Below are 15,113 nucleotides of genomic sequence, written 5' to 3'. Positions count from 1 at the left end.
TGCTCCCCTGGCTGAGTGAACACTTAACAAATCACTTCACCCACTGGCCACTGATAAGCCACTACCGCAGCTTTTCAAATTCAGTAGAATTCAGTAGAAAAAGCAGAAGCTTAGCAGCTAAGCCATGAACCAAAAAACTTTATGGGCAAAAGGTCAATACTCCACATTCTGACCACAGCCATCTTGATTAAGTAGCTGTCTGGCCTTGCCATTCTGACTTTGCAACCCAATCCACCACATGAAGATACGACGTAAATTTAGATAATCTTAAGCCAATATTCATCCGTGCTCGGCTGGTCATATGAATACTGTACATCTCTTGCAAGATTCCGGCCTCTCCTCTTTGTTACCTATGTTCTCAGCTTTCACTGAGCCGATTTTGCAGCTTTAAATTTTCACAGAATCCTTTCAAAGCGTAGAGTAAAACAAAGCTAGTGGTTTTTTTACTCTTCACAAGTAGGATAAGCCCAGTGGTCACTCAATGGCTTGTGCCATGGATGCGATCGGGCTAACATGCGCTTGTCAGTCACCACGGGGAAATCAGGGTTTAACAAGAAACAGCTTTGGCTTAGCCTCTGCGATTCTTGTGGACCACATACCGAGTGAACGAATGATTCGGTTAGTTTTAGAATAAATGAAAACTAGCAGCCGAGGCACAAGCGCAAAAAACATTAACGGCGAAAGGTCAACATTTAAAGAACAGGGCATCAGAAATTAGTCTGATGGACCTCCACTCATAAGAAAAAGTGCAAACTGCTAACGTAATATATAATGCCAGTAAACGTCCGCTTGTTGACTAGTCAACAAACTAAATGCAGGAACAGGAAAAATTTCAGCTGATACAAACGCAAGTTGACCCAGAGCATTCCCTGTCACCAGTTAAATCTAATAAACTGAAGGCGATCTGTTGTCTTATACTCGTACTAAAATTAACTGGTTTCAAACAAATTCATAACTGCTGTTGAATAACTACTGCTTCCACGAATACAGTCATAACTGGCAACTGCTAACTATGAAATCATAACTACTGTGTCCTCGAACACACTGCAACTTTTGAATTTTAAACTAGTGTATTTGCCTAGTCGTAAGCCAATATTCATCCGTGCTCAGCTTGTTAACTACATCCGTAACAACCGTGACGGGATAGGCTAATGTTCCTATGTTTGACCGAACGGGAAGGCCGATTTTGACGCGGTCAAGTGCGCCAGAATCGTCGCAGCCACGCGAGTAATCTTGCACTATTGCCGACCTGGTGCGCCTCAAGGGGGAAACCGGAGCCTCAAAAGACAAATTGTTGCCATGGGCCTGCACGTCTCGGCTTCGGACCTCGCTCCAAACACAGTACTATTTAGTACAATAGGTATTGCAGATTATTGTGAACAATTTTAAATAATCTTCTCAGTGACGTAAAGCACACTACCGGCCTCGGCACGGACAGAAACGAAAATGAATCGCCGAAATACGAAAGCAAAAGCCGTGACAGCCTTTGCTAAGAAAATTCTGTTTGGACGAACGGGTAGGCCGATTTTGACGCGGTAAAGTGCGCCAGAATCGTCACAACGAAGCGGGTGATGTTCCGCTGTTGCCGACCCGATGCGCCCCCCAAAAGGGAAGGAGTCGCCCCCAATAACAAATTGTTGCCATGGGCCCCCATAGACAAAAATGGGTAAATGCTTTGTCTGTTCGCGGACCGTTCGGAAAAACCGAGACAGAACGCGGCCTTCGGCATCGGCACGTTACAAAGTATTGAAAATTTAAGAAACATGTGCAAAAAGTAATTGCAGTCAATCCCACCACCGTGATCGGTATACCTCGTATTCTTTCATATACGATATTTCTTAGATATCTTAGGTTTCTTAGGCTTCTTAATTTCTTAGGTTTCTTAGGTATTCTCAGGTTTCTTAGGTATTCTTAGGTATTCTTAGGTATTCTTAGGTATTCTTAGGTTTCTTAGGTTTCTTAAGTTTCTTAGGTTTTCTTAGGTATTCTCGGGTTTTTTAGGTGTTCTTAGGTAATCTTAGGTTTTTCAGGTTCCTTAGGTTTCTTAGGTTTCTTAGATTTCTTGGGTTTCTTAGTTTTCTTAGGTTTCTTAGGCTTTCTTAGGGTTTCTGACGTTTTCTTAGATTTTCTCTTTCTTAAATTTCGCAGTTTTCTTAGCGGCTGGGACCAATGCGATCAACCGTTGCGAAGTGTGCATTTCGTAACAAACTTGCGCCGCAAAAGTTTGTGTACGGATGGAGATCCCGTAAACTGGTTATCTACATCCGTAACATCTTATACACGAGTATGCTTTGTTCCGAATGATTGGCCGAACGGCTGGGCCGATTTTCATGCAGAAAAGTGCGTTAGAATCGTCGCAAGGACGCCGGCAATGTTACGCTATTGCTTAATCGATGCGCCCCCACGGGGAAACAGAGGCCCCCAAAAAGAAATTGTTGCCATGGGCCCCCATAGACGGCCGTGGGCTATTCATTTGTATAGTCACAGCGACAGAGGCAGCCAGGAACTACTAACCAGCGCGATGTTTGGGCGAACGCATCGGCCGATTTTGACGCGGTAAATGTGTTGGAATCGTCGCAACGACGCGGATGTTTATACAGTATTCCCGCTGTGTTGCGCCTCCAAGGGAAAATAGGGAAAAACAAAATTGTTGCCATGGGCCTCCATAGAGGGACATAGGGTAAGGCTTTGCACAGTCTAAGCGACAATCGCGCACTTCGGCATCGGTTCGTTAAAAAATCACGAAAAAGGTGAAAAAATCACGAAGAAACGGAAAATGCGACCACACTTAACGAAAACATTCGTTAAAAAAAATGTTCAGGGAAAAATCGCGGCGCAGTACTAAGATTTCCGCGTTTTTAGGTTTCTTAGGTTACTTAGGTTTCTTAGATTTTTTCTTAGGTTTGTTCCTTAAGTTTGTTTGAGCGATCGAAAATCTTCTTGAACAACATTCACCGAAAAACATGCGCGCGAATGTAGATTTCCGTACACTGGTTAACTACAACCGTGACGGCGTAAGGTTAAAAAACCTATGTTTGGGAGAACGGCTAGGCCGATTTCGACGCGGTCAAGTGCGCCAGAATGCCGCAGTGACGCGGGGGATGTTGCTGGGTTGCCAGTTTGCTGCGCCTCGAGGGCAAAAAGGGGGTCGTAAACAAAAGTTGTTACCAAGGGCCTCCATAGACATACATGGTGAAGTTGTTTCCATGGCGTAAATTACACGACGCGCCTCGGCCACCGGCCTCGATGCGAATAAAAACGAAAATTAATCAGCAAAAGCCGACGTCGTCAAACCGGCTACGGATGTATTCCTCCGTAAATTGGTTATTTACATCCGTAACTCCGGAGTCCGTATACATGATTGACTATGCCCGCGATTATCGAGCGAACCGCTGGGCCGATTTCAACGCGGCCAAGTGCGTTAGAACCGTCGCAACGGCGCCAGGTTCATACGCTACTGCGGAATCGATAACCCAAAAGGGGAAGCAGGAACCCCAAAAGAACAAGCTGTTGCCATTGGCCCCCATAGACGAACATAGGCTAATGCGGAGCGCTCCGACAGAGGCAGACCGCGCCCTTCGTCATCGCTTTGATTACAATTTTTGAAAAACTGCGAAAAACGAGTCGAAATAAAATTAATCATCCTTAGGATCAACGTGATCTGTATTTTCTTAGGTTTCTTAGGGTTTCTTAGGTTTGTAAATTTTCTCAGATTTATTCATTTGAGATTCTTATTAGGTTTCTTAGGTTATCTCAGGATTTCTTAACTTTCTTAGGGTTTTCAGAATTTCTCTGAATATTATTATCAGATTCTTAGCTTTCCTAGGTTTTCTTAGGTTTTCTTAGGTTTACTTAGGTTCCTTAGAGTTTCTCACATTCTCATGTTTATTAGGTTTGCTTGGGTTTCAGAGGTTTTTAAGTTTTATGATATTTATTATATTTTTCAGTTTGTTTGAGCGGTCGGAATAAACCTACGTCGAAACTAGTGTACGCCACAAAATTTGGTGCGCATGTAAGTTCCGTAAACTGGTTAAGTGATTACTAATCATCTGTGCCAGGATTAGTAATACTACACTAAATTTTAACATTCTAGCGGAATTTGTTAAGACTGGTATGGGAAAAATCCAAAGGATCTTCATAAACAGCCTATATAAAATGGGCAGGTTTTCACGTCTGTCAAGGTTATCTCTGCAATTAATCGATTTAAAAAATTCGTCTCAGTGAACAAAGTTCAACTAAAGTCATTTTTAATGATGACGACCGCATGCTTTTTTCTTGCTCATACCGCTACCGTTTCATCCTCATTTGTGAATGCAAATCCAGATGTGGGAACACGTTCTCCAGAAGCAAAGGCGGCAGGTTACGAATGGAGTCTGACGGCGTCATTGCGTTCAGTTCGACATCTAAAATTAAAAACCAAATACGTAGCCTAACAAGCCGATATACAGGTCGCGTACGTAAAGTTGTAAAGTTGTCGGCATGCAATACGCGATGAATAATTCATTGCAAAAAATAATTGATTACAACTACAGAGTACATCTAGATCTAAGTAATTTTGTAAGGGAACTATAGAATTATCGACCAAAGCGAAGCGAAGGTTTTTTGTGTTCACGAAAACCGGAACTTTTGTCCGTCGGTCACGCACTTAGGTCAGACTCTAAGCTGTCGGTCACGCCCTAAGCTGTCGGTCACGCACTAAGCACTATCTCAACGTAACGGTGAACTGTAGCGCCTTAATAACCTTAGTAGCGTTACCAAATTATTGGTTTAGGTCAATGAGCATTTTATGGCATAAAAGTAACAGGTTGCCCAGTGACCGCTTAATTCCTTACCAGTAATGCCAGGATAGTGCCATATTCTTCAAAAATTGAGACTTACATCACTGCATAAGATAAAATCTGTACTATTTTAATAAATTTTTTGTTTTCCGGTAAGTATTACCAATTTTTGGTGAAAATCATGTAGTTTGTAAACTGGTAAAGTAAGTATGGGAGAACGTTCGGTGACGTCTACCTGCGCATATCAAAGATGCCGCCCATCGCGCACCTGAGATGCAGATCCTCTCTAACGCTAACCGCGGATATGCTGCATCGCATGGTTATCAGTTGGCAGATCATGTCCGGATTCAGTGCGAGCTGAAGTGAAGTCAGCTGCATCTGCTGAGCATTGAACGGCATACTTTTTAGTTCTTTTTCATCAACCAAAGAAATTTCAATTCATGGATTTCAACACTCAAAAACTATTGAAAATAATAATAATCCGTCAGCGCTCTATGTAGATTAAAATTACAGTGAATAAAAACCTTTTTTTTACGCCAACGTATCTGCCGTACAGCTAGGCAGGCCAGCGCTCAAGTTGGTAAGAAAGATCGGTATCTGAGATGCGAGTGGACGGCATCTTTGATATGCGCGAGTAGACGTCACCGAACGTTATTCCCATACTTACTTTACATGACCTTACAAAAAATTGGTAATACTTGCCGGAAAACAAAAAATTTATTAAAATAGTACAGATTTTATCCTATGCAGTGATGTAAGTGTAAGTGACAGTAAGTCCCAATTTTTGAGGAACACGGCACTATCTTAGTAAGGCACTACAGCTTATTAATTTATTTAGCAGTAATATTTAGCAGGCATAATAATCTTAGGTACTAAGATGATCACTATTGCAAATAATTGGTATCTTGGCAGCTTTCCGAGAGCAAAGATAAAAGTTGCATTGCGTTGCACCCAGTACATAGTAACCATGGATTGCGTTGCACCAATACATAGTAACTATGGTACTTAAAGATAATGTAACTATGGTACTCGTACTTAAAGCCTTTTAGCACGTCTGCTTAGGAAATATCCTAGGCAGACGTGCTAGAAGTCACGACGTGCACCCATAGAAAACGCACCCCACGGTGGACGAGAGTTGTCTTCCCCCAACAAAAGAGGAAAGGCATCTCTGGTTTGCGGCAACGAACGTACCGACCACGCGTTGCTAGCTACAGACCGCGTGAGCAAATCACGATCCCCAGACCACGGAAGCAAAGATCTGATACCACCTTAGATCTGATACCACCTCAGAATTTTGCAAGTGTATGAAAACGAATCTCCCCACACACGGTCTCACTTGGTCTTACCTCATGAAACCGGGATGACGGGCAGTCTGACATAACTTGGGGCCCAAGGCACAACGCTGCAGCGAGTACGTTTCTCGCTGCCGCGAGTACGTTTCTCGCTGCCGCGAGTACGTTTATCGCTGCTGCGGCGCGAGAAACGTAAGCCGGTTTATACCAGAGAGTCTGTCCTGCAGAGTGGGATTACAAAAGTCCCTTACTGCCGCCGGCAGATCAGGATCGCACGCGGAAACACTAGTCCTTAGGCCAACAGATGCCACGGTAACACACCGTAATCGAACTTTGATCCGGCCCAGAGCATGTGAGCATGCGAGGCACACGACCCGCACTCCCACAAAACTCGGATCAACGCCCAAAGGCTTGAAACGGAAAGCTCCGCATGGTCAACCCACCTAAGTCGGAGAACGGCTTCCCAACTGACGAAATCAACTTTGGCCGACTAACGGATACTTGCCAGAGCCCCACTTGGGCCGTTGACAGCAGGTAGTTGACAACCGCACATCAACAACGGACAACAGGTGGGTGATGACCGACCATGGGTCGGCAATCACCGGCTATCAGCCGGAGGAAGGACTCAACATTTGAGGAGCCACCGGAAAGATCACCGTCCAATTGATGGAATCGAACGAATCGGTTTTATTCGAGTCCCATATGGGCTTACAACATCGTAAGGATCCGGACAGATCTTTGATATTTTTGCATTTTTCCTAACAAAATGGAATTCTATGTTTCTATTTAAATCTCTTAACAGATCTGTTTTCTAACCCTTTTACTCACTGGAATCGTGATTAAACTTTGTTTCACTCTTTTCTCACTGCATTACTCATTCATCTCATTACGGTTTTTACTGTTCTCCGTGGCCAACAGAAGAAGATGCCAGCCAACAGAGAGCCGACAGAAGCATTACCGGCCCAACAAAATGCCCGACCGACTTCCGGATTTTTTGCCGTGAGCTGCTTGTCTCTCATGGATCCCGAAGGTGAACGATGGGACGGTCAACCGGACACCGGACTCCCACTGCTAGAGGACGCGTGCCGTCGACCCCACTTGGGTCCGACCGGAGAGGTTTGCGGTACTGTTGCGGTACCGAGTCGGATCATACTTCGCGTACCGAGTCGGAGCTTCCTTCGGATTCTCGCCAAGAGGCATGTGAAGCGTACGAGCTTGCATGACGTGCCCGTTGTACTTGGCGTACTTTCATTCACAAACATGCTGTACTGCCTCTATCATGCTGTACTGCCTCTGTCGAGTACGTAGTCTGCGCATAGCATTACGTACGAACTGGCCTGCACGATGTGGCCGCCAGACTTTTCTTTCGCTGAACTTGCTATGCGCTTAAGAAATGTCTAGCGTTCACGAAATTTTCCATTAATTTTGGCCAGACTGGCTTCTTTGTGCTCTTTCCGCATATCGCGCGGTATTTGTTCAGCCTTTATCCTATATATTAATAAAATAAGCCTTAGCGAATTCCATTTCTGTCTCCCTTTTTTGAGCGAGCCACTGAACCAAACTTTGATGTCTATATGTCATTCAATCGCCGCGAGTTTGCAGATTTGCAGAAACCAGTCAGTTTTTGGAAAGTATGTAAAGTTTCAGAGAAAATCTTAAAAGAGCTTACTATACAAAGTCTACGGGAAAAGTGGAGAACCCACCACTGCAAACTCACCCACGCCACCATTGATCACGAACAGCACAGGAAAAGCATCCATCTACACTTGATGGAACTTTGGTGTCCATAAGTTATCCGATTGCCTTTAGTTGAAATTAGTTCATAAGATTTTTATTTAGAGTTAGTTTTCAAAAAAATGTAAGCCTTGAAACTTGAAAGTGATGTTTCTTAAAGGCTGAACATGCGAAATCTCCTGGAAAGTGGGAACGACTCAAATTCAAAAGATAAAGTAGTTGCCTTTAGCAGCGGGTTGACCAGATGTAATAATGAAACTGCTTCCCCAGGGCGGTTGGCTCTGGTAATATCGTGCTGACGTACCAATAAACTTTCTTTTGGAAATCACCAATAAACATTATTTTGTGAGAGACTGAAAGTCGATTTTGGGAATTTTGGTGTTCGACTGGAAATGATGTGGACAGCTTGAGTAAAACAACGAGTCCCAGTCCCGCCGGGCGTATGGACTAGGATTCGAGTCTAACCACCGCCCGGGTGAGAAGACGGCCCAATGCCGCAAATCTTTTCCAGTGATTGAAGTGAGAAGCTGTCCGCAGGGGGAGCGAGGGGATTTTCCGAAGCAATATAAGGAAGGTAGAAAAAACGGTTTTATGAAAACAAAAAACGCATTTTTGGCATTTAAAAATTTAAAACAAATAGAAGATTCAAAACGAAACTTATCCGTTTTCTAATCTATCTTTCCGCCAACTATAACGCAATCCGTCAGATCATTTACTGAACCACTGCACCAAACTCCCATCAAAGGTCAAAACTAAAAAACACGGGGAATACCCTCTCCGGTGCGCCTGGGTGCGACGAGCTACATTAAATGAACCATCTGTGCGGACGTACGCGTGAATCGACATGGGCTAAATGGGTTGGGGATGTTGTGGTGGGATTAATACTAGGCGATTAGATTTTTGTCAAACTTGAAACAAATTTATAAGCACGTAACAGAAAGCGGAAGCATAGGCGACGCTTATCTGCAGCGGAGGTCGCAAGCAATACACTGCGCTAAAGTTGTCGACGTTAATTAATGGTAAAAAATTCACCAAAAAATACAATGAAATTTTGAAGTCTTCATCAGGTTTAAATTGTTTTGTGTGTAACCAGTAGGAGGAAATTGGACAATGGAAAGTATTTTCATTCTAAGTGGTGTAAAGGTCAACATCGGTGGTCGTACCGTCGTATCACTGGATTGTTTTGTCGGTCACAACGCACTGACAAAAATTTAACGAAGCTCCGAATCGTATCTAAATCAGTAAAATTGCTGTAATACGGCTACAAAATTCCAGTACCAAATTAGGGAAGTTTTCTTATTTATAGTTGTTGACAACTGACCGGCATATGCTGCTGATTGATTTGGTAGAAGCTTAAAAACTGGGCATATTCCTGGAAATTTTCAAATTTTTCGGATCTAATTTAAGGTTAAATCTGAAGTCAGCGGAACGCGACAATGTTTTCTCAAAATGGCCTTAAACATTTAATTATGTAGTAAACCATGTGATACATTTTAACTACTAATCTGTCAGTGAACTATGGCCAAAATAAAGAATAACTTACGATATATAAGTTATGATAAGCACTCAACCAAATAGGTATTTGGCAAATACTGTCTGTCTCTGCCAGTGAAACTATATTATTATCATATTATTATACGCTCCGCTCAATAGAACTAAATCTGTGGTCATGGGTTTGTGCTTTGTAGTTTTCCTAAATAACAATTTATCCCCGATTTATTCCGCGCAGTTTGCGCGGGGTCTACTAGTTTGTCAATAAAGACGAAACCGTGATCTGCCCGCGCTTGCCTGTTACACTACACTACTCGTACAAAAAAGAAGAGCAAGTAATAATAACAATAGCAATAATAATAATAATAATAGTTATAGTAATAATAATAATAATAATAGTAATACTAGTAGTAATAATAGTAGTAATAATAATAATAGCAAGTAATAAAAGCAAGTAAGTATCTAATAGATAAGTAGAGGAGAGCAAGCGGTCTTTTACCTTATTGTTGCTTCCGTTAGCACAAGTTTTACAAAAATAGGTTATGCGTGCCTTTTCCTATTTGTAATAGGGGTTCTTTGCCGCATAACAGAAAGCTGAACTCAATAGAGGTTGCGATATATACTACGCATGGTCAGTATTTGCAGTGCAAGCGCGGCATTCAGTGCAGTCGATAAATGGTGAGATTTTCAAAAAATCTATATTGTTAGAGCACTGATTCAGAAAAATAAATCAATTAATGAAGATGAAAAACTGCAGTAAACGTCGCAGGGAACACTGTGAACCCGTAGTAAACGTCGCAGGGGACACACTGAAGCCGTTATAAGCGTCAAAGTGAGCACAAGTATGGCTTACGAACGCACTTGCAGTAGCTAGTGTTAGTGTGGAGAGTCTAGGAGAGCAATTTTATTAAAGAAACATTAACAGCATAAAGCATCAACCAGAATAATCAATCGCTGAAAACTGTTCAGTAATTTCGGAAACTTCCGGCGCATTCATGCCTTGAAGCGTAATTTTGGGGGTTGGCTTCACTTCTTTTAAAATCTGATTCATAAAATTTGTAAGCCACGCAGCTACTCGAACAATTTTGAAAACAATACAATCCTAGATATTGGAACAGGTCCTTTTAAAATTTTGAACATTTCTATCTGTTTAATTTTTCTTTCGACGTGGATACGGCTGTGAGCAACTGTCCGAGTTTCAGTTTGTTCGTCCATAGAGATGTGGCTTTTTGAAACACTTGGCGGAACTATCCAGTTGATACCCTTTGCAGCGAATTCTTCCACTATCTGGAAGCCCCTATCGACCAAACAGTGTCTCTTGGCTTCAGATGGTTTGCCAGACCATGGATGCCATAGGGCTAACATGGGCTAGTCTATTACGACGGTCACATAACATAGTATGCACTCAATTAGCCCAAACATGAGACACCTTTGGCTTCGCCTCTGCGTTTCTTGTAGTATTTCATTTCTGTCGTACCTTGCGGCCCAATGCACTGAGCTGTATCAACAGTTCGGTCAATCTCTCACATTTAGCAGCCCAGTTCACTAAACAGTAATACTACGACGTATTTCCACTTCTAGTAACAAAAAACCCTAACTCACTCATTTACAGTACCTAGTCGTAAGCCAATATTCATCCGTGCTCAGTTTGTTATCTACATTCGAACAGTTATGACAGGAACTACTAACCACCGCAGTGTTTGGGCGAACGACTGGTCCGATTTCGACGCGGTAAAGTGCGCCAGATTCGCCGCAACGGCGCGAAGGCTTTTACGCCACTGCTTAAACGGTACGCCCCAAAGGAGAACGATTAGCCCAAAAAACAAATTTTTTCCATGGGCCCCCATAGGCAAACACTTTGTCCGTTCGAAAGAACCGAGACAGATCGCAACCTTCGGCATCGGCAAGTTACAAAATATCGAAAAATTAAGAAATATATATAGGCTAAGGCTATTTTATCCCAGTATTCTGCAGTGTGGCAAAATAGTCTTTTGCAATTTTGCCCCACACTGCGTTAAAATAGCGTTTTGCTATTTTACCCCAGTGTGAGGGGCTAAATAGCCTTCTGCTATTTTGTACCCAGTATGCGTTGCAATAGCCTTTTTCTATTTTGCCGCAATATTATGGTATTTCGTGGTTGAGTGTAGTTCTACAACCACGAAGCGCACCGTCCGCTTAGTACTTGGTCGACAACTCGACAATTGCCGCTCTACATTAGTGCAGACAGACAGAGTCAGTCCTTACAGGCCTGCGCAAGGTAATAAAACTGCTTGAGCTGATCCAGAAAATAGCACAGACGTCTACGGAAGAATTCAGTTATAGCCGAACCTTTTGGTCTTAACTTGGGAGTTTGAACGTTTGGTTGGCTGTGGTAGATCTAGGTTGGTGGTAGAGAAGGTCTGGGCGGTCAAAACTATATGAGTTTGGTTTGGTAAACCTGAGCCGCTGCTGAAAAAAAACAGGTATCCATGAAGCTCAGCGGAAATGGGCGTCCGATGTGAGCAACCAGACATTTTAGCGCCAAGAATGCAATGATGCACACAATGGAGGCCAGTCGGCTGAGCCGTTGCACAGATCCGTGTAAGGCAGATAGTTTTTACGCGTCAGCCAACGACGTTGGGTTACGGCGCCTTACGTCGCGAACGGACGTAAATCAACCCGTAACGCCAACGCCTACCCGAAAATCGAACTGGACGGAACTTGTTTTGTGAAATCTAAAATTCGCTAATGACTCGACATGACTGACTGCACGGATATCACAGCGCGGTATAATCTCCGGAAGCCAAAGAGAATCGAAGCCACAGCGAAGAAGAAGATCGAAGAAGGGACGTTGCCCGTGCCATTTTTGAGCGCATACAAAAACTTGATTTGCAGATACTCAGTGGTGATTGTGTGGGTTTTTTGAAGTTGCTCCCCAAAGGCTGATCTGTCGTAATCTTGATGGTGTTTTCCAGTTATGGGTTACTGAGCAGACAGTAAGTAAGGGAAAGTTACACAGTAAAAAGTAGCTTAATATTATGCTCTCTACAACCAGTAACATTTTCGACCTGAATTAACTGTAACAGCAAGTAAACTTTTTAAAATCACAGTAAAAGTAAATAAAAAGTAGGGAAAAATTCTGACTGGTTATATTTGTGTGGTAATATCAGCGGCACAGCACAGAGGGCTCACGAGTGCGAGTGATGAGGCGTTATTGTGTGGACGATAAAGGATAGACGCCTATGGCGAGATGTTGCACGTGCAAGAATAAAAAGCGAACGAACGCTGATCGGCCGAGACGTAAAGCCGTAGGCGCGGCAAAGTGTAGCCGAGCCGAAGTCGAGGCTTATACGGCGTACGTCAGCGAGTGCGACTCCGTGTGCAAGTCAGCACACCGGAAGCAGGACTGTCGCTGGCTGCCATACTTCTAGGCTGCCCTAGCGACGGGCCCAACATGCCTCTGGGCGGGAGTCTCAGCCCTTGCGAAGGATATCGGCTTCATTCCGTCCCAGTGCCTGCTCCGCACACGACACTATTGGTGTTGGTGGATGCGCTTCGGAAGTGTCCACTGTCCAGTGTGGGTCTCTCCAGTCCCGCGTTATCCTCTGGACCCGTGGTGGCGACACAACTCACGGCAGAAATCCGAAGGTCGGTCGGGTTTCTTGTTGGACCGATGCAAGCCTCTCTTGGCAAACATCCGTAACGGCGAAAAATAAAAGTAAATTAAACATCAATTTTTCTCTCTCCCTCTAGTTAAGTCCTAATAAAGTATAATCTCGGAGTTAGAAAAACAGCGAAACGAAATCAAAGTCTTTGGTCCGAGTCTTTGGTCCGGGGCTTATTCCTACAAGGATAACGTCCCTTCCACGCGTCTCCTGTCCAACAGTTATCCGGTTATCCGGGCCCGAGGCATCGGTTCTCGTGATACCAGGTGTTGCCGGCTGAAACTTCATCGTAGGCCGGGTAAGCCGGGTAAAGCTTACTTCCGACCGGTTGACTATGGAAGAGATGGCTGAATCACCATAAACCGGGCGAGAAACGGGCTTGAAACTTACTTCCAACTGGGATTCTCCGGGTAAAATTTGATTTGAACTCTCGTAGCCGGGTAATGATACATTAATGCGCTCCACTACTACGTATCGCTGCAGACTTTACGCAGCAGCTAAACGCCAATGTTAAAGCTGGTATTTTAACTTTAATTCACACATTTAACTCAGAAACGGACTGATAGAAAACCAAAATTAATTCAATCCCAATGCACACTCACACTGCGTTTAAATATTCTAGGTCTCGATACACGTTACTAAACATTATGGTAATTGCTGTTGATGATGGACACTGGCCATATGTGCAGCCGTGAGACGGCTGTTTATCTCGCCGGCAAAGACTGCGTCCGGTTATATGCCGTGTGTCCGTAACATATCTCCCTCCTTAAGGGGTTGGCCCTCCAGACCATTAGCACTTCCTAATGCGCGTATCCGATGACTACATTTTCCGATCCTTGTGTAAAAGTGTCAGGATAAATACGCGGCACTGTTATAGTGTCACAAGGGATCGTTTCTGTAGAAGGCTGTGTTTCCGGTTGCAAAGGGGCAGAAGGAGACGGCTGAGTTTCGCGGGTTGCATCCATTGCTTTACACGTGCGCCAACACTGGAGAAACGAGAAGATTGTTGCTCGAAAAAACCATACTGCGAATTTGATGCCGATCAATGTCAGCACGCCTGCGCCAATGTAAACAGCATTTCGAAACAGGCGGAAACCGCTAAAAATATCCGGTAGCTCAGCTGTGCGCGCAGCAGCTTGAGCAATTTGTTCTACGTTTATCAGTCCGTTTTCCTCCATAGCGCTCCCCAGTTGTGCTAACAAGTTGAATGTGTAGAAGTGTTCTTTTTCGAATGCTGAGGAAAGATATTGCGCTGAGTTACGATGTGACTGTCAAAGTGTATATTAATCCACTTGTGTTCCGCATGTATTGTCGACTCTAGCTTGTTCCATCCATTGTCACGGGCGGTGTACAGTTGGCCCATCAGGTTGATAATGCTGGACCGCCATAAAAACGATGCGTACGTCAATAATAAGTAGCCGTCTTATCCGATTCCATACTTTCCGCTACGTGGTTGCGGTCCACATGGCGGGTCGTTATCTACGGTGACGTCGACGTTCACTGTGCAGCATTTACGTAACACTGCCATTTCGTGGAACGACTCTAAGCTGTGACACTCGTTGTAATGAGCCGCTTTCGCTGCGAGTATCCCGGAAGTGCGGAAAAGGGCATACATAGACTGTACATGGATTTTCGAGAACTTGCACTGTGCTGAGTCGAACTGAAGTAAACAGTTTGCTGTGCTGAGTTGAACTGAAGTGTTGGGGGTTCTCGGAACCGCGTCCCCCAAGTCGCCACCACGATATACGTTTTATATGCAAGTTTGATGTGCTTTATCAAGCCAATGCTGGAGGACGCGGAAACCGGTAGTGTTTCTAAAAATTTTTAAATGTTTCTAAAAATTTCTGAAAAGTTTCTAAATATTTTCACTAATTTTTTTTTATATTTCTACATATTCCTAAATGTGTTTTTAAAAATTCTAGATACTTTTCCACATAATCCTGACTATGTTTCAACATATTTTTCGATGGTTGAAAATATATCTGTGGTCTGTGGACTGTAATTATGTCTTAACACATTTCTAAATATAATTTTGGTTATTCTAAAATTAGATTTTCTGATATCTCTGTACAAGTCTCTACAACTTCTAAATATATCTCAATAATTCTAAATATTTCTCACTATTTTTGAATAATTCTTAATAATTTTTGCGATGTTTCGCATGATTCATATGA

General features: G+C 43.4%; 1 protein-coding gene across 5 annotated transcripts in view; it reads right to left on the bottom strand.

The window, feature by feature from the left end:
* Positions 1 to 4,020: 4,020 nt before the first annotated feature.
* Positions 4,021 to 15,113, bottom strand: part of LOC129593208 (uncharacterized) — a 33,794-nt gene continuing 22,701 nt past the window's right edge. For 4 of the 5 annotated variants that reach the window (XM_055489439.1, XM_055489424.1, XM_055489431.1 and 1 more), the window contains one exon: positions 4,021 to 4,403. In XM_055489439.1, the coding sequence (XP_055345414.1) occupies positions 4,361 to 4,403 (43 nt within the window). In that variant the 3' untranslated portion in view covers positions 4,021 to 4,360. Of the gene's footprint in view, positions 4,404 to 6,714; positions 6,829 to 15,113 lie in introns of those variants that run through there. The other variant, XM_055489444.1, reaches the window with a different exon arrangement.

The sequence above is a fragment of the Paramacrobiotus metropolitanus genome, unplaced genomic scaffold, assembly GCF_019649055.1.
Source record: "Paramacrobiotus metropolitanus isolate TYO unplaced genomic scaffold, Prichtersi_v1.0 Parri_scaffold0000003, whole genome shotgun sequence".
Taxonomy (NCBI): domain Eukaryota; kingdom Metazoa; phylum Tardigrada; class Eutardigrada; order Parachela; family Macrobiotidae; genus Paramacrobiotus; species Paramacrobiotus metropolitanus.
This window is presented reverse-complemented; position numbering and strand designations above follow the sequence as displayed.